The 27,723-nt window shown below is 38.1% G+C and overlaps 1 protein-coding gene and 1 long non-coding RNA gene across 2 annotated transcripts in view; both read right to left on the reverse strand.

Moving 5' to 3' along the window:
• Positions 1-15,094, reverse strand: part of sppl3 (signal peptide peptidase 3) — a 34,638-nt gene extending 19,544 nt beyond the window's left edge. The window contains exon 1 of the mRNA XM_047372836.1: positions 14,574-15,094. Coding sequence (XP_047228792.1) covers positions 14,574-14,599 — 26 coding nt within the window. The 5' untranslated portion in view covers positions 14,600-15,094. The remainder of the gene's footprint in view (positions 1-14,573) is intronic.
• A 9,415-nt stretch (positions 15,095-24,509) lies between these two features.
• LOC124872796 lies at positions 24,510-26,981 on the reverse strand. The gene is made up of 2 exons (XR_007039359.1): positions 26,799-26,981; positions 24,510-25,384 (listed from the first exon to the last, which is right to left on the reverse strand). It is a non-coding gene; the product is annotated as an uncharacterized LOC124872796 (long non-coding RNA).
• Positions 26,982-27,723: the final 742 nt, after the last annotated feature.

Below are 27,723 nucleotides of genomic sequence, written 5' to 3' on the forward strand. Positions count from 1 at the left end.
GCTGGGTTCCGCCGACTGCTCTCACACTTGGAGCCCCGCTACGTGCTACCGGGACGTAAGTACTTCACAGATGTAGCCCTGCCCGAGCTCCACCAGACAGTGTACTCTCACTTTCAACATCTCCTTAAAGAAGGCGTCTCATCCTCTTTAAGTTTCACGAGTGATATATGGAGCTCGGTCGTCAGTCCTGTGTTGATGCTAAGTTTAACACCTCACTGGATTGATTTCGATTTTCAACTTCATAAAGCTGTTCTGCATGCCCAGGAGTTTTCTGGTTCTCATACTGCCATAGCTTTAGCCACCACATTTGAGAAAATGTTTAAAACGTGGCATATTCCAAAAGACAAGATACACGTGATACTGGGAGATAATGCCAGAAACATGGTGAAAGCTATGACAGATGCTGGTTTACCAAGTTTGGGGTGTATGGCAAACACCCTGCAGCTGGCCATCCATGAGGCAGTGCTGTCACAGCGCAGTGTAAGTGACATTATTGCCAAAGGGAGACGCTTTGTGGGGCACTTCAGGCACTCCCCATTAGCGTATGCAAGACTTCAGAGTGTACAGAAACAACTTGGCCAGCCCTCCAAAAGACTGCAACAAGATGTCAGCACTAGGTGGAATAGCACTTATTATATGCTCCACAGTCTCCTTGAGCAAAAACGAGTATTGAGCGTTTACGCTGCTGACTTTGAGCTACCTGCAACCTTTACATCTTCTCAGTGGGAATTGATTGAAAACATGACAACACTGCTGGAACCTTTTGAAGAGCTGACTAAGGAAATATGCTCATCAACTGCATTTGCTGCTGATGTCATACCCTCTGTGATGGTTTTAAAGCGTATTCTGACCAAAGAGACTGCAGCAGATCATGGTGTGAAGACAACTAAGGACACGTTGCTGGAAGCTGTCACCAAAAGATTTGCTGACATTGAAGAAGAGCCCCTCTACAGTTTGGCAACAGTCATAGACCCAAGGTGAGCTAATCATCATCAAAATAATGATGGATTAAAAAAAGCATTATAGAAATTATAAAAGCAACATAGTTACATTTTTTATTCTCAACTGGCCTGAAAATTTATGTGACCCCCTCCCCTAAAGGTACAAAGACAGATTTTATTCTGAAGGACTTAAGACCAAAACACACAGACTGCTTCTTGGTCTGATGACAGAAGCCGCTCAGAGGGATCCAAACCAAGAACATGAAGCTAACAGCACAGGGGAGCCAGCAGAGAAAGTGCCACGACCAGGATCTTTGTCTTCAATATTCGGTGAGATCCTGGCAGAAGAAACCCCGCAGCAGGCTCACACCGACAGTCCAACGCCATCAGAGATGATAATCTATCTCTCAGAGCCACCCATCTCTCAGAGTGCATCATCATTGGAATACTGGAAAACTAATAAGGAACGTTTTCCAGACCTTGCTAAAGTAGCAAGAGCTTACCTGTCTGCACCATGCACAAGTGTGGAGAGTGAGCGCTTATTCAGTGCTGCATCCAACATTGTGGACGAACACAGGAATAGACTCATGACTGAAAAAGCTGAGATGCTTCTCTTTATTAAAAAGAACCTTCCCACAATGCTTACCAATAAGTAATAGGCATTTAGCATGTGAAAATGCTGTTCAACATTTTGCCTGTTCAAAGCAAATGCACTTTAATTTCACTTGTGCTGTTTTTCTGTTTCAAGATCTTTAAGACCATGTTAATGTTGTTTGAGTAGCAAATGGGCTATTTTATTTATATATGAAGCAACAGACCCATAGTATTGATTTGTTTAGTAAATTATAAGAAAGGTAAACATGTAGTTTTTTTTCTGACAATCCACAACAGTTTGCTCATGCACTTATGACAGTTATTTGAATGCAACCTGCACTTGCCTTTGAACAATTCCTTTTTTATTTGACATAATTTGATTAAGGCAATGTGAGATTTATTTTTACTGCATTATTCGCCAAGAGGCTTAATGACTTAACTCTGTTAAAGATTGCATTACTGATAGCAGGTTTTCAGTTGTCCTTTTCGCTAAATATTTGCTGCATTGTGCCTACAAGTTTTTTGCATTTTTTATTTTGAAAAAGTAAGTAAAAACACATTTTTCATCTAAATTAAGGTGATTCTATGGTTCCTTTTTTCCACATCATGTAGCCAGTAGCCCTTATAGCTAAATTGAAAAATTTACTGCCAATCCATGTGATCGGTGATCGGCAATGATCGGAACTCATGGGTGATCGGTATCGGAATCGGCAGCAAAAAGCCTGATCGGAGCATCCCTAAAGGATACACAATCCCAGGGGGGTAATATTTGTTTTTTTTCTGTGTCTAAGAACATGATTTAAATTCTTAAAAACTGACTTGGCATGACTGATTACTCCCTCATCCACCAAAGATGGCTGAAAATAGAGATTTGCACTTCACTTAATGAACTTATATGATAATAAAATTTCAATAGTAACTCCAGATGTAGATTGGTGTCCTTACAAAAGGTCATACCTCCATACCAGGGCTGTTTTACTGGGGTAGGTTTCTACCCTGGTAAAATGATCTGGGCCTGGTTCTTGCAGCTGAAATGATAGAGGTAGAAAGACAACCCCTAGAAACTACCCTGGTTCCAGGAAAATATTCTTGCAGTGGAAACATACCTTTACAGCCTGACCTGCATCTTCTTGCTGATACACATCTAATTTTATTAGGTTAAATATGTCAACAAAGTTATTTCCTGTGACTTTTGATTCCACTGGGTTACTCCTTTATCACTGGCAACATAATTATTATAGCTTATTTAAACATATTATTTGTGCTAAAACAAGTGGTATCTATTGCAGAGGGGCAAGAATATTCTCAAACAAGATGCTCTATTATCATACGTGAACTGCTGTGTTATGTATAGTTACACTTATGCAATATATTAATGTATCTCCATTTTAAAGAGTCAAGGATTTCATGTGGCATGAAATTCTTCTAAAAAAACAAAACATAAAAAAATAAGTAGATCAAAAATGTCAAAACCCACCCTACAAAGCTAATGTTTAAAGAGACATTTTGAACAAAACTCCACCCTATATGAGCTTTCTATGATCTATAATTATTTTCTTTTCAGCATAAATAAAACTAACATTTCTGAAACCTTTTTTTTTTTTTTACCAACACGGTTGAGCAACACTAATCTTTCTATATTTCCTCAAGATGATACTTTCGACATTATGTTAAATTATTGTCAATTTAGCAGAGGTAAACCTCTGTTTTAAGCAACTACTAGGATGAGGGGTGTCTATAATCAGCAAACACATCAGTTTTGCCTGGAGTCTCTAGACATAAGGTAAACATATAATTATGAACAGATAGAATTTTCTTTTACAATTTCTGACATTTTCAATCAAAGAGAGAAACGTATCCTAATAACTGGATGTCTTATACAAGACAAAAACAAATAAATTATATCCTTTATAGTTCTAATTTTAAATGCAGTTACCCTCTCTTTTTGTGTTATTGGTAGAACTGAAGCCGATCTAATTTTAAGACCGAGTGTTATGAAGAAATTACAACGCGATCCAACTACCAGCTTGATGTCATTTCATTGTTTCCGCAGCCAAGGAGAAGATGTTTTTGTTACTGTTGGGTCTGTCTGTAAAATATCTCAAAAAGTTATAGACAGATTTGGATGAAATTTTCAGACAAGGAACAGATGATTAGATTTCGGTGGTGATGTGGAGCACCATCTGGATCCAGGAGTTTTTCGAAGGATTCTTTATCATTGCCAGACCATGGTGAGAACACTTGGAATTCCCACATGGTTTGTCACCATGTCAGCAGATGATATGCAGTGGCCAGAAGTTATCCAGAGTGTAGCTCATCAGTACGGAAAAAAGCTGACATGTGTCAATGACCCTATTGTCCTGTCTGGTCTGTTCTCGAAGTGCTTTTCTAGTTTTGTTCTGTGGTGCAAAGACAAATTGTGGATAAATTTGTAAAAACATCATCTTTACGTATTTTACGTTTCCATTGACCATCAATTACAAAAAAAAAAAATTGCTTAATGGAAACATGGCAATAAAAAAAACAAAAAAACTCCCGTTTTACGATAAAATGTTTTGGCGCTAGGATGAGGTGGTTTTTTCGGCCGCATCAAAATTGGTGTATTTCGTAAAACTGCAATGGAAACACTTTTTTCGCATTACACGAGTCACGTAATCAACACCCGGATGGTACTACTGGCGAAAAAGATGAAGAAGACGACAGGAAGGATAATGGCGTGGCATGGAGACGGAGTGTTTTTTAAATTTAGTTCGGGACAGGGGCATTACCAGCATTTTAGATTACAAAAAGCAAAGAAATGCGAGCATTTACAAGTGTTTGCAATTGTTTACATCCGTTGTTGCCATGTTTTTTGAGGAAATATCGCGTGAACAAACTTAATAAGAGTGATTTTAATTGTATTTCTTATTTAATGGAAATACCGCAATTGCAAATTTGTGTTTTTTCGACATTGGCAGAATATTGACAAAGTTTTGCGCACATTTGTAATGGAAATCCAGCTACTGCCATCTATCAGCTTCTAAGGCATTAGAACTCTAGTATTTCCCAGTTAACGTTATCCACCGAATCCGAACAGGTTTGGTCAGGTGCCTTCGAACTTTGGTGTTTTTTTGAGCACCAAAGTGCATTTCCTCCAGTTATGGGAACCAAGCATGAGTCATCAACAGTAGGCATGGGGAAACGCAGGGGGAAAATGTGGTAGTGAGACAGCGGAGCTTGCTGAGTTGCGCACAATGTCCCTTCTAATGCAAAAAGAAAGCATCCATAAACTATAATTAAATTGGATAAGGAGATGCGACTCTGTGCAAGAACAATGGTGTGTACAATGTTTTCATTTACATATGATAGATATCTACAAGTGAAATGGAAACAAATAGTTAAACAATGCGTGTTTGGTGTGTTTTGGCAAAGGTATTATATTGTATGTTCTTCATCTTCACAGCTGTACTAATTGCTTCTATTGTCCGCAGCTTCTAACAATGTGTGACACTGGTTCGTGGAGAAAAACCAAACATTCTCCGCTGATCGAGTTGAAAAAGAGTTAGCGCCCTGGAACCTCTTTTCATTGGTGGAAACATGCATCAACGGTGCATCACATTCGGGAACCGCAACGCCCTTCGAACCGCGTTGGTGGAAAAGGGGTAAAACATGAAAATGTACTGAACCCTTGCAGATGTAACCAACCAACCAAGATTACTTTAGAGTGCATCAAGGACTCAACCAGGTGGTCATAAAACAGTTCAGAACAACATCTAAAGAACTGTAGACCTCAATTGCCTAAATTAAGGTCAGTGTCCATATCCCGACAATAAGAAAAACAAGAACACAAATGGTCCATCATTGCCAAAAAACATCTTAATGATTCCGAAGACTGAAAAGCCAAAAAATTTTAACTTTTTTTTAAGGTTGTGTGTCCCGTTATATTTATTGTAGCATTCCAGAAAAAGGTCATACCAAGAGTCAAACATGGTGGCAGAACAGGGAGGGTCTGGGGCTGCTTTGCTGTCCTGGATGACTTGTCGTAATAAACTGAACCATGAATTATGTTGAAGAATGTCTGACCATCAGATTGTAACCTTCAGCTTATTTATTACTGATTTACTGGCACCTGATTATAATCATTTACTGTTACTGTAAGGTGATGCTAATGTACCAAGATGTTAACCAAGTACCATAAAGCAACTGAAGAAGGAAAATGCCTCTTGAGAGCTTATCAAGCTCAGGTAAAATATGAGTGCGCTTCAAACTTAAATGGTAATGGTTTATCAAAAGAAAAAAAAAAAAAAAAACTACAATACCGACAATGACCACAGCTGTCAAGAAGAAAAGGCTGCCATACACTCGATTTCTCAGCTAATATTTATCAATCAAGTGGAGCAGAGCAGGTGATGATTGTCAGGTATCAACTTTGTTGTAATTATTTAATATTTGCTTTGTAGGGTTTTTCTAAATATGACATAAGAACAATTGCTAAGCAAAATTAATTAAGATGAGCATGATAAACTAATGTTCACACTAGTTTTACCTTCAAACGAGAATGTTCACATTTCCATTTCTGGTTCATGTCAGCACACTCTTAAAAATCAGAATAAACTGTTTATTATACAGCCAGAGCTATGATAAGTAGCACATAGTGAGTTAAGAGTAAATTTGAAGAGTATTTCTAAATAATCACTAATAAATCAAAAGTTTTAATTGTCCTCAGATGTGTCTTCCTGTTGTCATCCAGGGTTATAAGCTGGCATGTTGAAGCCTGCTGCAGAAATATCCATCCACCAATTGCTTTTTGTCAATGCACACAGGTACAACCAAACATTTTGGAGGAAAAAATTGAACAATATATCACTAAAAGTGCTCTTTGCACATTGATGCGACGTGGGCTTGCTTCAGCAAAATTCTATTTTTAAAAACATGCGCATTAGTTTGGACAGTGAAAAGTAAAATAATACACAACTGTGCAGGTCTGCTTTTACTTGACATACTCTTGTATGTCAAGTAAAAGCTCTTGCACTATTTACATTCTAATGTTTCAACCTGGGGAAGGTAAGGTAAGTTTATTTATATAGCGCTTTCCAGCAACGAGACACTCAAAGCGCTGTAGATACAATTACAATACAATCACACAGCAAATAAACACAGATACAACACAGAAAAACAAATCAAATGATAAAATCAAACAACAGAGGTAATTTAAAAAAGTAAAATAATATAAAGAGAATAGAATGATGGACAAGAAAATGAAAGGAAAATTGAACTGAAAACGCAACTAATCATGCCTAGATGGCACAGTCAAAGGCCACTCTAAACAAGTTTTTAATCTTGATTTAAAGCAATTTAGGGTTTCGGCACTTTTACAGTTTTCTGGGCGTTTATTCCAGATTAGTGGAGCATAAGAACTAAAAGCTGCTTCTCCATGTTTAGTTCTGGTTTTGGGTATGCAGAGTAGATTTGACCCAGAAGACCTGAGAGGTCTGTTGATACACTGACAACAAGTCTGTAATGTATTTTGGTGCCAAGCCATTCAGTGATTTATAGACTAACAGAAGTATTTTAAAGTCTATTCTCTGGAAGCACCACTCTCTAAACTAAAAGATGATGGTTAAGGAGTTCAAGCTTGAGAATACGCAGTTTTGACAACTGCAAAGACCAAAGAGAGGAAGAGAAACTAGACGAGCTTTAATTCAAGGTAAAAAAAAAAGTCATATGGTGAAAGTGGCATCAAACCGTGACTGGCCTTGTTTTGAATTACTGTTGACATCTGCAGCTCTTTAAGATGGTAATAAAAATGACTGTTGTTCCCTTAGTAGCTCTACTCCCTTGGAGCCTGAATGTATTCCAACATTTGCTGCAAAAAAGACATTCAGCTAACAATGTCAATGTACTTACAGAATTTAGTATGTTTATGCAACACTAACATTTTCTTTAAGGAGAGTACCCCAGAATCAGTATGCTAGAAGCATGCCACAGCATAAAGTAGGTGTTTGTTTTCAAGACATCATAAGCGCATGGGTTACACATAATAGCGAAAGATCTGATTTACAGGTCCTTCTCAAAATATTAGCATATTGTGATAAAGTTCATTATTTTCCATAATGTCATGATGAAAATTTAACATTCATATATTTTAGATTCATTGCACACTAACTGAAATATTTCAGGTCTTTTATTGTCTTAATACGGATGATTGTGGCATACAGCTCATGAAAACCCAAACTTCCTATCTCACAAAATTAGCATATTTCATCCGACCAATAAAAGAAAAGTGTTTTTAATACAAAAAACGTCAACCTTCAAATAATCATGTACAGTTATGCACTCAATACTTGGTCGGGAATCCTTTTGCAGAAATGACTGCTTCAATGCGGCGTGGCATGGAGGCAATCAGCCTGTGGCACTGCTGAGGTCTTATGGAGGCCCAGGATGCTTCGATAGCGGCCTTTAGCTCATCCAGAGTGTTGGGTCTTGAGTCTCTCAACGTTCTCTTCACAATATCCCACAGATTCTCTATGGGGTTCAGGTCAGGAGAGTTGGCAGGCCAATTGAGCACAGTGATACCATGGTCAGTAAACCATTTACCAGTGGTTTTGGCACTGTGAGCAGGTGCCAGGTCGTGCTGAAAAATGAAATCTTCATCTCCATAAAGCTTTTCAGCAGATGGAAGCATGAAGTGCTCCAAAATTTCCTGATAGCTAGCTGCATTGACCCTGCCCTTGATAAAACACAGTGGACCAACACCAGCAGCTGACACGGCACCCCAGACCATCACTGACTGTTGGTACTTGACACTGGACTTCTGGCATTTTGGCATTTCCTTCTCCCCAGTCTTCCTCCAGACTCTGGCACCTTGATTTCCGAATGACATGCAGAATTTGCTTTCATCCGAAAAAAGTACTTTGGACCACTGAGCAACAGTCCAGTGCTGCTTCTCTGTAGCCCAGGTCAGGCGCTTCTGCCGCTGTTTCTGGTTCAAAAGTGGCTTGACCTGGGGAATGCGGCACCTGTAGCCCATTTCCTGCACACGCCTGTGCACGGTGGCTCTGGATGTTTCTACTCCAGACTCAGTCCACTGCTTCTGCAGGTCCCCCAAGGTCTGGAATCGGCCCTTCTCCACAATCTTCCTCAGGGTCCGGTCACCTCTTCTCGTTGTGCAGTGTTTTCTGCCACACTTTTTCCTTCCCACAGACTTCCCACTGAGGTGCCTTGATACAGCACTCTGGGAACAGCCTATTCGTTCAGAAATGTCTTTCTGTGTCTTACCCTCTTGCTTGAGGGTGTCAATAGTGGCCTTCTGGACAGCAGTCAGGTCGGCAGTCTTACCCATGATTGGGGTTTTGAGTGATGAACCAGGCTGGGAGTTTTAAAGGCCTCAGGAATCTTTTGCAGGTGTTTAGAGTTAACTCGTTGATTCAGATGATTAGGTTCATAGCTCGTTTAGAGACCCTTTTAATGATATGCTAATTTTGTGAGATAGGAATTTTGGGTTTTCATGAGCTGTATGCCAAAATCATCCGTATTAAGACAATAAAAGACCTGAAATATTTCAGTTAGTGTGCAATGAATCTAAAATATATGAATGTTAAATTTTCATCATGACATTATGGAAAATAATGAACTTTATCACAATATGCTAATATTTTGAGAAGGACCTGTAGGAAGACATTAGTTGTTCCACTATAAAGTCATGAAAATACTGGGGTAAAATACAAAAAATTGTGGCAGATCTTTTAATTTGGGGAAAGCATTCAGATAGTGATTTATGTATAGTCCAAACACCACCTACTGACCAACTAATAGGTCTTTCACTAACATGAAAAATTATTTAGGATTATTTTGTATACAGATTATTTTTGCTCAATATTAGAGAGGGATTGGAAGCTTTGTTGTATTTAACTGCCAGTATTCAACTGCAAATCTGACAAATTAGGGGCACCCCAGGCTCAGTGGTAGAGCAGGTGCACCATATCCAGAGGCTACAGTGCTCAACGCAGTTGTCCCTGGTTCGATTCCTGAACAATTTGCCGCATGTCTTCCCCTTCCCTCTCTGCCCTTCGTACTGTCCAGCTACTAATGAATGAAGACCACTAAAGCCACAAAAACCTTTAAAAAAAATAATATGACAAATTACCTCCTTTAAATACTTGAACAATCATTTTTTATGTGGTTTAAAAATAAACATGCTCAGAGCGATCTTATGGTGTTTAACTCAGCAACTGAATCGGTGATGTTAGAATAAGTAAATCAGTAAGTACTTACCAGTCAGATACTGGAAATTAATCCAAAACTTATTTTAAATGGTCACATGAACAATGTGATAAATGGCAATAAAAGTTTATTCTCAGTTCTTTTCTTTCCAAGTGATCAGGACTGATTTATGTTTCATTCAATTTTCTAGATTATTCCAATATTAATTGTGTAGTAAAATTATCCTAAGACTGCAAATGCATGTCAAAAAAACAAACAAAAAAACCCCAAAATGCCAGGGGGATTTTGTGTGAAAAAAAGAAGAAGCAAAAAGTTGGTCAATTGCACCCACTTTAAGTTTTAGCTGAGAATCTTTATTTATAATTTATCATTAAGGGAACAGATGGTCCATATCTTTAGGATCATAATTCTCCCAGAGCATACAAGCCACCGCACAATTAAAACTATTTGAAAATGTAATGTGAAAAACAGCGATTTGAAGAAATGCACGTATTTTTTGTTTTGCCATATTTTCCGGTCAGCTTAACACTGAAACAAAAACCAGAATTTACAAAAAGCCAAGTTTGAACCCTGTTTTTATTCCTTGTTTATTTGCATTTCTGTAAAAAAAATATTTATGTAAAGCTGAGCTAAACACACCACATACTGACCTAGAACCAAAATCAGTCTGACATTATATCTTCAGAATACAGCCAATGTGCAATGAGGATTAAAGGCATGCAGAACGCATCAGAATGGAGATCAATCACACTTGTACACGTCTGCAGTAAATTTCAGAGCGATGTGGTTCATACTTTTTTAAAGTCCAAAGGTTATTTTACAACACTAATTAAATCCAGCAGCAGGGATGGAGAATTCAAGCAACACTATAAGAAAAATCTGTTAAATATTTGAACTAGATCAGAATATTTGCTTTTGCTTATTAGGATTTTCTGCCGGTTTGTTTTTCACCAGTACAATGGGGGAGTGTGTATTCATGCAGTAAAAGCGGTGATCGAGTAAAAGTGTAGCTCACATATGGCACTCTATAATTGTTTTCAAATAAAACCACAATGGCAGAAACAGACAATCACTTGAAAGTTTTTTTCTATCTTCTTAATGACAGGTGCTGTCCAGAGCATAGCAGGAAAGCATCCTGATGTTGGACAAAAAACATGGTGCATTACTGCCCCTTGCAGTTATGTTGGCAGCTATTCCTATATGAAAATAAAAAGTATATGCCTGTTATTAAAAAGACAGTGGCATAAACTTTGAGGTTGTATACACTAATGAATATCTGAAAATTATTGTTTTTCTCCATTTAGCCATAGATATGGGTAGGGTATTACAGAAAAATGCAAATATGATAAGATTCAAATAAATAATGCCAATCCACTCTTAATTATTCATAATATATCTCAACCATGACAAAATACACATTAGGCAGCGTGTTTTGGCATCCATTTTGCATTTTAGGCCCTAGTTACTTTGATGCTAATTAGAAGATGACAACTATACTGTCAAATACTCAATGTGATGGGCAAAATACCAGAAATAAAAAGGTAGTAAAAACACAAGGTTTGATGTTACATTCTACATATGTACTAAGAAAAGGATGTAAAAATCATCCATAGGTCAAATGTTTCAAAAGTTTTGCAAAAGTAAAAAAACAATTGTCATTGGGAAATGGAAAGCCCAGAAGGATGCCGATATTCATGGATGTTAGTTAGACATCCCTGGAAGGACAAAAATCCAATTGTTATCCGTTTCTTCCCTACCTAACATGACGCATTTTACATCAAACATTAAATAAAAAAGTACTATCACCACACTTGTTGAATGAGGTGAGCAGTGTTTTAAAAGCAAATACGCATTTTAATAGAGCTGCAAATAACAATTATTTTACTAATTGATTAATCTGTTGAGTATTTTTCTGATTAATAATCAGCTAGCAAAAGGTGCTCAATAGGAGTTTTTTTTTTTTTTACAGAATTTGAACCAGGTGAGGCTAAAGCTATGCCACTTGAGCAGATCTGGATAGTGCATATTTACAGACAAAGAAGGTTTTTTTCATCTTAAATGCACAATGGATATATTTATTGTACAGTTTTGGCCTAATTACCGCTCTGAGTGGGTTGTTCTTTCAGCAAATGGCATGTTTTAGAGTGTGTATACTCCAGTTAACAATTATTAGATTACTAAATTAGTGAACAATTATTTCCTACAATTTAACTGACTAAATGAGAGGCTGGTGGGCTGAGCCTACATAAGAACTTTTATTAGTTATGCACCAATCAATCAATCTTAAAATCTGCTAATTCTCTCTTGATTGGCTCTGACCGATGATCAACAGGACAAATACTGAAAAACAAGTTATTTGCTTTGCTCATTTTATGCATTTGAACTTAAAACCCACTTGTTTTGGCATGTAAACAAATGAACAAAAAGCATGCTCTTTGATAAACCTTTTTTACCTAAGTAAAAATGAGATAAACATGAATCCCTTCATTTCCTGCTGGATTCAAATCTACTACTTTAGTCAAGGAACCTGCAGGACGCATTTGCTTTTGTGTTTGATGTTTGATTCACTGAATTATTTAATCAAAACAAAGTTACTTCAAATGAGATTGTACGCAGAATAGTCCTTAGAAAGAATAAATAGATAGTTCTTGCCTACAATCTGCTGTTATTTTCCCAATTCTTGCTGATTTGTTTCTAGTTAGAACCAGTATGAGGTTCTCATGAAATAAATATAATAAACAAATATATTTTTAATGTATTTATACATATTTCTAAGACATACATAATACCCTAACAGATTTTATTAACAAAAACGCAACAATTATTCCTACTGCTTCTAAAATAACATAACATGGATTATTATAGTTATAATTTCATCTATAACATTTAATCGTTGTCATTTTGATTTTGATATACCGAGTTCAGGCAAAGTTAAAGACAAAAAATATAGTAAATTCAGCAGTTCTCAAGAACCTCTTGTGCCAAATATGATCCCATTGTGCTTGGGTAACTGTAGGGCAGCACAATAACTCCCAGATGCAGGATCATCACAATATCAGTGTGTGAAATGCTGACATCACAAAGGAATGTTTGCAACATATGTTGGCTATTATATATAATATGTTAGGAATTGAGTCCAACAAGCTGATATTAGCAGTAATTACGAGCTATTTGCACGGGTGATGAATTTACTTGCCACCTGTAGCATATTAACAGTAGTTTTAAAACAGTGTTCCCAGAACATGAGCAATGGGTAACACTCCACACGATAACTGTGTTTTTTGCAGCCAAAAATATTTCCAAACGGTAACTGTTTTTTCTTTTTCAGCCATCTGGCTGGCAGTTTTCAGCAACAGGTAGAATTGGGTGGGGTACACCCCCAGTGGGTGGGTAATAACACAGCATTACCCTATACACCATACAGCCTGCAACACTTTCTTCAGCATCTTTTTAAAGGAATGTTAACCCATACATACTCTAAGATGAAATAAAAAACGGTTTTTGAAACAGTCATTTTTAATAACGTTGGTCTATTTCTTACACAATGTAAACAAAAAAAAAAACCTTTAATTATAGTGTACAGCTTTAAAAACTTCTGTTTAGCTGAAAAGCAATGACATATGATGAAAACAGAAAATAATCCATGAATACGCCATTTAACGTCCCCAAGGTAAGAACTAAAATGGGTAAGATGGCTTTCAGATTTTAATGGAAAGAATTGTAACCCAAACTTCTGCTTCAAGCCTTTATTACTTTGAATGAGTTGAAACATACTGTAAATTACTGCAATTCACCACTTCTGTGACAAAATATTATTAATGTAAAAAAGTATTAATGTTGTTAATTTGATTGTTTGTGAAGTATATATGTTGCTGCCCCACTCAGTAGGTCTTGTAAAAGGACATTTGGTCTCAATATGACTATCCTTGTTAAAGTTTTGTAATAAAATAATTAAAAAAGAAACCACAGGAAGTAACATACTAATGTTAAGTGAGGAGTTTTGGAAAAGCAAGCCCCTGCTGGTAAAGCCATGTCTGTTTTTCCCTTATCTTTTCTGGGAGGATTGATACCAAGACTCAACCCTTGTCACAGTTAAATCAAAAATAATCAACTAGGCCTTTTCATTCATGGAGACAACGCTCTCTTTTGCTCACTAAAGCTACACTTCCACAAACACTGGAAGCCAAAACAACTAACTGACTCTTGACTTATTTTGTTGTAAATCCAAAAAATAGACTATTAATAATAACCAGGGGCAAGTTACAGTAGAGAAACTGGTATTTTTCTGTTAAGACTGCGATGCTAGTTTAGCATAACCTTTGTTATTGTGTGCAGTGGCTCGACGACAAAATGCTAGCCAGCTAAAATGCTAGTGTGTTGGCACGGCTAGCGTCAACTGTGCCACTTGATACTAGCTTAAGAACCTGCAATTATTGAACACAAATACTTTTCGTACAGTCATTAGTGTATTAATGAAATAAAAGTCTACACATTAAACCTACAATCCCAAACAACATAGTGTTATATTTACAACAGAGCTACTTCTTCATCCGCTTTCAATAGCATCATTCGATTTGACCGCAGCTGAATAAAGTTAGCATTAGCCACCACTAGCTAACCAGATCTGAGGAAATATATGTGTAAATGTGCTAATTTGGTTTCTACACCGCCCTAAAGGCTAATAAAACTGTTTAAATGGCAATAAAAGTATTTTTTGTAGCATGACAGATGGATAGTTAATGGGTTTTTGATATATTGTTGTCGGAGTAGGCAATAGCAGCGGCTAATGTTAGGCAGGCGCTACTAATCGGTAGCGTAACGACTGTGCGCACTCACCAGGACGAGTAGCCTTGCTCCGCCATATCGCCGAAAACAGTGGGTTCCGCGGCTGTGGCTAACGCAGATTCAGGTCCCGGTGTCAGCCCGCTGGGACCTGGGAGCGAGGGGTCTCTGCTTTTCTTTCACAATCCGACGTTTTAGCAGTTACTTTTAGGTGACAACATGCTGATACATCCCGGCGGCAGCTAGTAATCACTAGCTGAATTTCGTGCAATTGAGATGAAAATGATGGTTTGCTATCGTTAGGTGAACAAGACAAAGCACCCCGAGGAAAAAAAAAAAAAACACACACAGATGTTATTTTCGTCGGTTTCGCTACTGTCCTGCCGTCACATCAGCCGAGAAGGCTCGGTCTGCAACGATGCTACACCCAATGTAGATCCATATTTTGTCCGATGTATCCAGAATAAATTCGGATATTCCTCGAGTCTGCAGCTCTAGCTGATATGGAAGACGCTCAGCTTTGTTTTCTATAGCGAGTCCGCGGGAACGCGCACTATCGCCCTGCTGTAGAGGTTTACAAGTGGGACGAGCACTGAAACGCCGTCATGTAATGAAAACGATTGCAATTATTCCCTTTTATCTGGAAGCATTGTAGCCTATCATGCACACCTCCCATTGAACTTGAATATTACATCAATAGTAAAAATTAACAATATATGACTGGATTAAAGAATTAATTAATCTTTTCATAAAATACTATATCATGTGACATATATATCAATCAGATATAATGACATTTAATTTCACCATGAAACACACAATTCGGCTATTACAAGCAAGTTACACTTTTAAAAGATGCATGATGTTAAATTCATTTGGTTTATTTACAAGTGATGACATTAAAAAGAGACAGAGCTCAAATGTTAGTTGGAGCCAGTTGAGCCTATTTTAGTGTCTGAGTCGGGTCATTTAAAACACTCTGTATACAGTGAGGTGGTCATTTCCCTGTTCAAAACACATTCATACACATCAAAACCGAACCGATAAATATATAAAGTTGAAACCACTTTATACAAAAAGACTCATAATTATTATTTATTCGGTTATCTGACATTAAGTCAGAAAAAAATTAGGCTTTTTCAATCAGTTGGGATTACAAAGGTTTAACTTTTGTGATTTTTTTTATTACTTTCTTCAAAGTCAATATTTTAAATTCACTAGATTAATAAGCCTTTTAACAAACTGAGAAAGTCCAGATAATTTCATGGCTTTGAAAGGTTTCTGTAGGTTAATTCACATTTGATTTAACTGGAGACACACCTGTGAATGTATCTTAAGCCAACACCTCAAACACACTGCTTCCTTCTGTGACATCATGTTAGAATGTTCACAAGTCTGGTTCATCTTTGGCTACATTTTCCAGATGCCTGAATGTGAAATGTCCATCTGTTGAAACAGTTATACACAAGTATAAACAACATGAGAATGTTCAACCACATACTCAAGAAAGAACATGGGTTATGTGTCCCAATGATACAAGTTTGTGGTGAAAAAATGCATTTGAACTCCACAACAAGCACTTACGACTTTGTGAAGATGCTATCTGACATATGAAAACATTATATTGATGCAAAATGCCCTGTTCTTCTGGTTTTGTTAGATCTCACTGCCTTTGATAAAATTGATCCCTCTGTTCTTCTGTCTCATCTAGACCACCATGTTGGTATCTTTGGCACAGCTCTGCAATGGTTTACCTCCCACCCAACATCCTCCTGTACTCCTCTCTCATGTGGGGTGCCACAAGGCTCCATTCTTGGCCCTCTTTTTTGTCTCTTTACATGCTGCCTCTTTGATCAGTTATAACTCAACACCAACTGTCCTTTTATCGTTATGCTGATGATTTACCTATCCTTGAAGTGAGGTCACGGTAATATTTGTCATCCTCTCCATAACTGCATTACTGCTGTCAAACAGTGGGTCAACCAAAATGTTCTATTTTTAAATCAAGAAAAGACTGAATGTATTTTATTTGGTGACAATGCTATCATTGATGTCGGTTCTCTGACTTTGAAATTAACTTGTGTGTAATATTTGACAAAGATTTCAGATTCCATAAGAAAATTCACTCCATTGTAAGATCAAGCTTTTATCATTTACGTCTCCTGGCCAAAGTTAAACCTAAATCATCCTGACCTGGTGAAGGCCATCCATGCCTTTATAAGCTCCAGAATTGATTCTTGTAATGCCCTTTGTTTCAGTCTCTCTCAGTCATCCCTCAGTTGCAGGAAAAAGGCAGCTCCTGGTCTTCCTTCCGACACCTCAAAACACAAACACATCACTCCTTTCTATTCTTCTTGCAATGGCTTTACTTTTTCTGCTTTAGAATAGGTTTTAAACTTTTATCGTTTGTTTTTAAAGTACTTAACAGCCTGGTCCTACTTTATTTGTCTTAATTACTGAGCTTTTATGGGCCTGGCAGGTCTTTGCAGTCTTTGAATCAGTTTTTATTGTATATACCAAGGACCAGGTTAAAACACTGGTGTGGTCAGGCTTTCTCAGTTGCAGATTCTGGAACCAGATCCCTCTAGATCTACACTGCACCACTGATCTAAGTATTTTTAAAACAAATCTCAAAATTCATTTATTCAAGCTGGCTTTTAATTACAAATAGCGCCGTGACATTCTATTCCTGATTTGTAATCTTTTTTGCCTGCTCTTATGGTTCTATGATACGTTTTTCCATAGTTTTTGATTGTAAAGCAGTTTGGTCACCATAATTGGTTGTATAACGGGCTTTAAAAAAATTGAGCGATTGATTGATTGAAAAAACATGCGGATGAAAGAACTATAGGAAAATATTGAAGCAACATCTTAGTACATCAGCCACAAAACTAAAGTCCAGGTAGTTCTTCCAAATGCACAAGGATCCTAAGCATACCTCTCAGATTATTTATGAAGTGGCTTAGGGATAACATCATTATATAGAAGTGGCTATCACACAGTCCTGATCTTAGTCCCATAGATAATTTGTTGGCAGAACTGAAAAGGTATGTCCGAGCAAGGCAGCCTACAAAGTTGACAGTTACACCAGTTCTTACAGGAGGAATTGGCCAACATTCCAGCAAACTATTGCGAGAAGCTTGTATGAGGAAACACGAAATCTTCTGAAAAGTCTCTAAAAGTATCTCTCCTTCATTATTCTAGCAAAGATAAATGAATTTAGTAATCCTAGCTGCCTTAAAATAGGATATAATGTTTCAACTGTATATAAAGAGGCTGCAAATTCAATTGAAGATTGCAGCCCTCTGTTTAAATATTTATGATGTTGTATATGGGATGTTTTTTTTAATCATCTTGTTTTTATTTGTATTTTAATACAATAATATTATGTCAGAAATTATAAATTCTAATAAACTGCTTTGTCCTTGCATTTCTAACATCTGTATCCGTAATACAGGTCCTTCTCAAAATATTAGCATATTGTGATAAAGTTCATTATTTTCCATAATGTCATGATGAAAATTTAACATTCATATATTTTAGATTCATTGCACACTAACTGAAATATTTCAGGTCTTTTATTGTCTTAATACGGATGATTTTGGCATACAGCTCATGAAAACCCAAAATTCCTATCTCACAAAATTAGCATATCATTAAAAGGGTCTCTAAACGAGCTATGAACCTAATCATCTGAATCAACGAGTTAACTCTAAACACCTGCAAAAGATTCCTGAGGCCTTTAAAACTCCCAGCCTGGTTCATCACTCAAAACCCCAATCATGGGTAAGACTGCCGACCTGACTGCTGTCCAGAAGGCCACTATTGACACCCTCAAGCAAGAGGGTAAGACACAGAAAGAAATTTCTGAACGAATAGGCTGTTCCCAGAGTGCTGTATCAAGGCACCTCAGTGGGAAGTCTGTGGGAAGGAAAAAGTGTGTCAGAAAACGCTGCACAACGAGAAGAGGTGACCGGACCCTGAGGAAGATTGTGGAGAAGGGCCGATTCCAGACCTTGGGGGACCTGCGGAAGCAGTGGACTGAGTCTGGAGTAGAAACATCCAGAGCCACCGTGCACAGGCGTGTGCAGGAAATGGGCTACAAGTGCCGCATTCCCCAGGTCAAGCCACTTTTGAACCAGAAACAGCGGCAGAAGCGCCTGACCTGGGCTACAGAGAAGCAGCACTGGACTGTTGCTCAGTGGTCCAAAGTACTTTTTTCGGATGAAAGCAAATTCTGCACGTCATTCGGAAATCAAGGTGCCAGAGTCTGGAGGAAGACTGGGGAGAAGGAAATGCCAAAATGCCAGAAGTCCAGGGTCAAGTACCCACAGTTAGTGATGGTCTGGGGTGCTGTGTCAGCTGTGTTTTATATCAAGGGCAGGGTCAATGCAGCTAGCTATCAGGAGATTTTGGAGCACTTCATGGTTCCATCTGCTGAAAAGCTTTATGGAGATGAAGATTTCATTTTTCAGCACGACCTGGCACCTGCTCACAGTGCCAAAACCACTGGTAAATGGTTTACTGACCATGGTATCACTGTGCTCAAATGGCCTGCCAACTCTCCTGACCTGAACCCCATAGAGAATCTGTGGGATATTGTGAAGAGAACGTTGAGAGACTCAAGACCCAACACTCTGGATGAGCTAAAGGCCGCTATCGAAGCATCCTGGGCCTCCATAAGACCTCAGCAGTGCCACAGGCTGATTGCCTCCATGCCACGCCGCATTGAAGCAGTAATTTCTGCCAAAGGATTCCCGACCAAGTATTGAGTGTATAACTGTACATGATTATTTGAAGGTTGACGTTTTTTGTATTAAAAACACTTTTCTTTTATTGGTCGGATGAAATATGCTAATTTTGTGAGATAGGAATTTTGGGTTTTCATGAGCTGTATGCCAAAATCATCCGTATTAAGACAATAAAAGACCTGAAATATTTCAGTTAGTGTGCAATGAATCTAAAATATATGAATGTTAAATTTTCATCATGACATTATGGAAAATAATGAACTTTATCACAATATGCTAATATTTTGAGAAGGACCAGTATTTTACTTTTCCCACTTCCTCTCAAATGTGCAGCTCTGTTTTGGAGAACAGAGTAAGGCACAAGGACAAAGGTATAGAAAAATATGCTCTGTTTAATTTCCCCAAAAATAGTTAAGTTAAAATGAAAAATAAAATATAATATATAATATATTTCAAGAAGCTAGCAAAAGGGGCCAAAATGAAATGTCAACTAAGACAAACATAACAATGAACACACAAAGAAATATATCCACAAAGGCTAGGTGATGACACTAAGACAAACAGTACATATACCTAAGGAACCCATTTAAGCCAACAAATTATAATAACAATACAACTGTTAAAACTGAAAAAAGAACATAAAGACAAAAAATGTTTCCAATTATTAGAATTTAGAGAGCGTCCACAGAGTCAAGTCCTCTGCTTCCAGCAGCCTGATGAATTCATCCACTTCCTGGTGTTACAACATAAAAAGTCCTCTCCTCCAGAAATTTTTAAAAAACTCATCAAAATAAATAAAGATGGTTAATGATCTAAACATGCAGAACAGCTGTTTACTAAATGTGTGCAACCATATTAGCAAACGACTGTTTTAAAGTAATATTACAGAAAAAGTGACATTATAATGTCAAATGTGCTGTTGTGAAAGAAGATGTAAACACACTTAAACAACACAATATAACTCCAAGTAAATCCAACTTCTGTGAAATCAAACTGTCCACTTAGGAAGCAACACTGATTGACAATCAATTTCACATGATGTTGTGCAAATGGAATAGACAACAGGGGGAAATCTTTGGTGATTAGCAAGAAACACTCAATAAAGGAGTGGTTCTGCAGGTGGGGACCACAGACCACTTCTCAGTACCTATGCTTTCTGGATGATGTTTTAGTCAGTTTTGAATGTTGGTGGTGCTTTCACACTCGTGGTAGCATGAGACGGACTCTACAACCCACACAAGTGGCTCAGGTAGTGCAGCTCATCCAGGATGGCACATCAATGAGAGCTGTGGCAAGAAGGTTTGCTGTGTCTGTCAGCGTAGTGTCCAGAGCCTGGAGGCGCTACCAGGAGACAGGCCAGTAGACCAGGAGACGTGGAGGAGGCCGTAGGAGGGCAACAACCCAGCAGCAGGACCGCTACCTCCGCATTTGTTCAAGGAGGAACAGGAGGAGCACTGCCAGTGCCCTGCAAAATGACTTCCAGCAGGCCACAAATGTGCACGTGTCTGCACAAACGGTTAGAAACTGACTCCATGAGGATGGTATGAGGGCCCGACGTCCAAAAATGGGGGTTGTGCTCATAGCCCAGCACCGTGCAGGACGCTTGGCATTTGCCAGAGAACACCAGGATTGGCAAATTCGCCACTGGCGCCCTGTGCTCTTCACAGATGAAAGCAGGTTCACACTGAGCACATGTGACAGACGTGACAGAGTCTGGAGACATCGTGGAGAGCGATCTGCTGCCTGCAACATCCCTCAGAATGACCTTTTTGGCAGTGGGTCAGTAATGGTGTGGGGTGGCATTTCTTTGGAGGGCTGCACGGCCCTCCATGTGCTCGCCAGAGCTAGCCTGACTGCCATTGGGTACCGAGATGAGATCCTCAGACCCCTTGTGAGACCATATGCTAGGGCGGTTGGACCTGGGTTCCTCCTAATGCAGGACAATGCTAGACCTCATGTGGCTGGAGTGTGTCAGCAGTTCCAGCAAGATGAAGACATTGAAGCTATGGACTGGCCCGCCCGTTCCCCAGACCTGAATCCGATTGAGCACATCTAGGACATCATGTCTCGCTCCATCCACCAACGTCACGTTGCACCACAGACTGTCCAGGAGTTGGCGGATGCTTTAGTCCAGGTCTGGGAGGAGATCTCTCAGGAGACCATCCACCGTCTCATCAGGAGCATGTCCAGGCGTTGTAGGGAGGTCATACAGGGACGTGGAGGCCACACACAATACTGAGCCTCATTTTGACTTGTTTTAAGGACATTACATCAAAGTTGGATCAGCCTGTAGTGTGTTTTTCCACTTTAATTTTGTGTGTGACTCCAAATCCAGGCCTCCATTGGTTAATAAATTTGATTTCTATTGATGATTTTTGTGTGATTTTGTTGTCAGCACATTCAACTTTGCACAGAACAAAGTATTCAATGACAATATTTCATTCATTCAGATCTAGGATGTGTTATTTGAGTGTTCCCTTTATTTTTTTGAGTAGTGTATATAAATACCAACACTGAGAAATAACTGGAGGAACTTCCACAAGCTCCAATATAGTTAATGAGTTGTCAAGCCAATTGTATTATCATTATTATTTTCACCCCTTACAACTAACCATTTCAGATTCATAGACCAGTTACTGTAAATTCTGTCTTTTCTGTTATAGATTTGCAGCATGAGTCAGGGTATGTTGGGTTTGGAACAAAATAATGGGTAATGTTCCTGCAAAATGACAAATGTCAATTTGGCAATGTGCAAAAGGCTAAAACAGTTATTGTAAATGTTCTTGTTAGCTTATTGAATTCATTGTTTTGTGGTGGAAACATCAGGGGACCAATCAAAGTTATGGATTTTCTATCAAGTTTTTCCCCCTTTGCATTAGATAAGATTATTCATGCAAAACTTTCAGATAATTTGCATCAGTGTATGGACCAAGCAAAGGGAGGATACATATCTTTAAACAAAATGCCTGCCTACTGGTGCGTGCGGAGTCCTTTTTTGGTCTACACAAAATCTTTGTTCAGTGTTGTTTATCTTGGAACTTAATGTTTCAACATCGATATGACAAAGTGGGATTCAGGGACATGTGTGAGTATGTGTGTACGTGTGTGTCAATCTATAAATGTTGTGCTTTTTTTTTAATAGCTGATGCATTCTACAACAACCAATGAGACTGGCTTAGCAGCCTGTAATTAATTAAAGAGGATAATAGTGATATATTCTCTTAATCAACCATTTGTATAACTTAATGTAACAACTTTAAAACTCCTACATTTGTTTAACAAGCGATATGTTGAGGTTTCTATATCTTTTATAAAGTTCTTGTTATAACAATGGTAACATTTTAAGAACCCTCATTCTTGGCACTTTGAGGCAGACTAGCCAGATGTTTCTATACAATCCATCATACTAATTTTAAATATAGCTGGTTATTTCATCAAGATAAAATCTAAAACCCTCCTGAAAACAAGCTTTGAAACCCACATGCCTTTGGTTATATCACACAAGACATACGTCAACTAATCAGTTTCCTTTTTTTCCTCTTATTCACAAGATTTTAATCAAATGTCTCCTTCCAGTGTGCTTGCTATGTATAAGGACACAGCATGGATTTTAAGAACATGGCAGAAGTTTGTGAAGAGGATCAGGCATGACTAGAATTATCAATTTTCATTATCGAAGATCTTAAACGGTCATTTCATGCCGCGTTGGAATGCTTTCCTATACCACTGATGTTTCCTGCAGAACAGCTGCATCAACAGTTACTTCCACCTACATTATTTTACCAGTTGGATAAGTCCAGTGGAGGTCATTGGAGTCAGACTGTCTGAGATAAGTTTGAAAGCCTTGCAACTTTTGTGCCAGATGATGAGCTTGATCCTTTAGCCACGTGTGATGTCATCAACATTAACACAAACAAAGCATAATCTCTTCATTGCTCCTTTTATAGTTTCGTGAAACATTTTGTGAAACCCTGTAGGGGATGTCCATACTTTATTACCCAACTGTGTTTTTATGGTCAGTGTACATTTTTTCAGAAAAAATAAACACACAAGTGGATTGTATCTTTAATATCCTATATATCAGCAGCATGCAGAGACTAAAAATATTGTATAGTTAAAGCAATCATGTTCACAAATATTAATGTTCCTGTTAAGGTTTTGCTTATGCCAGCTAAATGTGTGCCTTCATAGTAGATAAAGAAGCCAATAGGGTTTACTAAGAGGTCAACAGGATTCCCACAGGCCTCAGAGTAGACATTAGCAAAGTGTGCAAAGAGCCGATTTTCTTGCAGTTTATGGACAATCTGTTCAAAGTAAAGAAGACCCATATTAGCGGCACCCAGAAACTGCATTAACTAGGAGCCTAATTAATTCAAAGGCAAATGGGATAATTTCTGCAGCATCCCTTATCTTTAGTCAGCAGCATTGAGGAAAAAAATAGTGCTGCTGAACATTAGGGAGAGTTCAGCCTTCTGCTTTTCAACAGAATGACTAATTGTTACAGTTTGGATAACCAGTTTGAAAGAAAAAATACACATCTCATCACATCTTTCTAAACACCAGCTGCAGAGGTACCTTTTTCCATTCAGAAGATGGAAAGCAATTCATGAAAAGAGACTAAGACCGAACTACCAACTAACTTCTAAACAATCAGTGCAGATGATCAGATGTTATGTGATATTGAAGAGGTTCTTTGTAATCACGAGTCCCATAATTGTCACAGTCACTTTAGATGTGAAAGAACCGCCTAAATAACCATATGCAATTTAGAGCACATGATAACTATGCTTACTATGTTGTTGTTCATGTGTAAATGAGGTAGAACCTTAAAGAAAAATGCTGGTCTTCGTTAAAATTAAAACTTAAACTCTTTGAACTCTTGATTTGGTAAAAGAAAAAACTGTAAGATGCCAGGAGCAAATACTTTCCTAAAAGAACAAGCTGATGCACAGAATGTGAATCAAAAATTTAGAGCAAAAAGCAAAGGTGAAAAAAATTATTAGGCAATTATGTTTATTAATTTAGAGTTTTGTTAACCAGATTTAAGCTTCGAGCGAACATTATTTAAACAAAAACATTTAAGGTTAACTATTTTTTGCATATTTGCAAGCTTGGCAAAAAAATATGTACACCTGTTGAACTTTTTTTAAAATTCTGTAATGTTAAAACCACAAACTTTAAGGTATTTGATAAGGATTTAATGTGATAGACTGACACAAAGTAGCTCACAAATGTGATGTGAAAGGAAAACCATACATAGTTTTATTTTGTTTTTAATAAATAAACAGCCAAGGATGCATTGGTATTCACCCACCCAGTCTTACTAGATTTGCAATGGTGCCATTTACTATCAGATTTTATAGATATTCAAAGTTTTGGATGTTTTGTAATGTAACTCTGCTTTAGGCTTCTTATCTTTATCCATTACTTGCCTAATTTCCTTTGGTATTCTTGATGTTTAATGCTCCCAAAAAATATCTGCTTATCTGTAGTCATGTTTTAGGACTTTGGGAGGGAGCTGGAGTACCTGAGATAACCCATACTTCCCGAGGAGAACATGCTAACTTCATGCAGAAGACCCCAGGCTGGGGTTCAAACACAGGACCTTCTTGCTGCAAGGCAAGACTGCCAACTGAGCTCTCTTTCCGTCTGTGCATGATGGAAGAGGGTGAGGTTTTCAGAGTCTGTAGAAGGCAAGTATGATAGTGGGCATGCAGAGAACTTGAAGGTGGAAGGAGCTGCGAGTGACGACTCTGGAGGCTGATGAGGATTCCAGAGGAGCTTATGGAAGGTGTCAGTTTGGCTCAAAGGAGGATCAAAGGAGGAATCATCTTGGACCAGGAGCAGCCATTATGGCAATCACTTGAGATAGTTTGGTCGGTAAGTGTTAACTCTGGTCCTTTCTATGAAATTGCAGAGATAAAATAACATGACTATACTGACAAGAAATCACAAGATGATTTGATTCAGCTTGACCCACAACCAGTACTGGTTAAAGCATCAAATGATCGTCAGACAGCTCCTTGAGTACACCAAGGGTAATGAGTAGATTGCAGTCTGGTGCTATTGCAGCATTTTGACACAGCCACAGCCCCAGATGGATGCCCTGCACCTCTGGAGAGAGAAACACAAGCACACTCAATGCACTCACACTCCAAAACATGACACTCAGATGTTTGTAAAAAATTTTGAAAATAATGTAGCCTTTTGTTGAATTACAGATTTATGCAGTGTGAATCCCAATGAAAAAAAGTGAAGTTTGGTAAGACAGATTTGTGTTGATCTGGTTAAGTTTTGATGTGGGTAAAAGAAAATAACTACTTGCCTAAATGTGTCCAAATCTACAATCAAAGCAATAATTAAAAGCTTTAAAACAAATACAGGTAGATGGACCCAAGTTTATCTTGCCCACCCACACTGTCACGATACTACAAACATTCTCTTTGTATTTTGGTTATTTTGTGGTTTGGTCACATTCCTTATTTAGCTTTTCTTTGGTTCACACTTACAGCTAATGAAAACAGGGCATTTCATTTCTTAGAAGACTAGTATATTACATCAGACCAAACAAAACATTTTTTTCATGCGGAAATGTGACCTTAATAAAATTAAATGATTAAAATTATGTTTAATACCTTCTTAAAAGTTATGTTCAAAAGGTACTTTTAATCTGACAAACGAGCCCCATCAGAACGCATATTCTTATTTTCTGAGCTGTATTTGTAGTTTCTGATTTGTTTTGTAAATTTGTTTACTTGTTTTCCACCATCATTACTGTTTTATGTTTGTACTTATCTGTCTTCCTGGAGTTCTGCATCCTGTTCACTTCCTGTTTCCTAATTTAGTTACATTTTGGTTAGTATTCATTCTCATGTTAGGTTGTGTTCTGGTCTGCCCTCTGTTGTGGTTTTTTCCCTAGATAAGTGTTTATTTTGTTTATTCACCATTTTGTCTCAGTTCCTGCCTTTCTGACAGATGACATTTATTCTGTTTATTAGGCTCAACTTGGTTCACTCTAGCAATTAACCTCCCCAGCATTAAGTCCCTCAATTTCTGTAATAGTTTAGTGGATTTTTGGGGCAACAAGAGAATGGAAACTAATACGAATGGGTCTGAAATAAAGTAAAATATATATTTGAGTTAAATAAATAATAATTTATTGCGACCTGAAACAGCCTCTCAGCCTATTCACATAAGGAAATAGAGTCAAACAACCATTCAGCAGGTAAACGTATGTAAGGCTGTTCTAACATCAGTTTACAACTTTTTCAGGCGAAAAATACGACACTGAAGCTGGCCTCTGATTCGTACCTACCAATTCCACCTTTAAATAAGAGAAACCATTCTGTCAGACGCTACAAATCACATCCTAACTTTAGCTTATAATAACAACAACAATAAAAACCACCTATTTGCGTTATTTTGCTAATCTGTAACTCAAGGGACACGTTAGAAAGGTTAGCTTTCACTCCCAGACATTCTGTAAAGTCATCTAAACTTTAACTAATTGATTTAAACATTTCTTTACCTACTTCCGTTGGATCAGCTCATTGTCGCGCATCAGTGCGTCTGACCGACAGTGATGGGAGGTCCATCATAACGAGAAAAACATGGCGCAGGATTGTTCTTTATATGTTCTGCAGTTTTATTTTCAACAGAGCACGAGAAAGGGGCGTGAGTCAGGGCTACACATTGTTGGTATTTATTTCGCTCAGCGTTTTTCCCCCTTTTTGAGAGTTGTCGCATCAGCGCCCCCTTCAGAAACATGACTGTTATTCTGTCAACTTGTCTGAGGTCCCAAGCTCCTGCTATAAAGAATATTTTGGTGTGAAATCAGTTGGTGCCTCAGGTAGAGGACCTCAATATTCTGGGAGCTCGGGATTCCAACGTCAGGGTAGACATCAATGTTAAGTTGGGGCAGTTATGTTGATTCAGTTGTTTTCCATTGTCACCTTCTGTGGGTAATAAATGAAATAATAGAAATACCAATTGCTGAAATAACCTCCCTTTAAAGTTCTTTTTCATTTATCTGAGGTGAGCTCAGAAGACTGATGCATCTGGTTTGGATCCCATCCTGGCATCTCCCCCAGGATTTGTTTAGGGCACATCTCACCAGGAGGAGGCCTAAGGGCAAACTGGGGACTTTGTGAGAAATATAAATGTTCTCATGGCTTGAACACACATTTATTCTCCCCAGAAAAGCCAAAGGGGCTGGTCAGGAAGAAAAAGAAAGTCCAGAAATCTCACCAAACCCTAGAAACGAAGGCCCTGAAAAGAGGTAGGTAATTTATCAAAGACTAAAACTGGGATGTGATAGCAATAAATACTCGGTTATACAAATTCATGGTCATGATAAGAAAATGTGATCATGGGAACCAATAGCAACGCTGATAACTAATCCCCTTACCTCTACAAACGGACTTTGTAGCATTAAATCATCCCCTCACGTTTTC

This window comes from Girardinichthys multiradiatus, chromosome 8 (assembly GCF_021462225.1).
Source record: "Girardinichthys multiradiatus isolate DD_20200921_A chromosome 8, DD_fGirMul_XY1, whole genome shotgun sequence".
NCBI lineage: Eukaryota > Metazoa > Chordata > Actinopteri > Cyprinodontiformes > Goodeidae > Girardinichthys > Girardinichthys multiradiatus.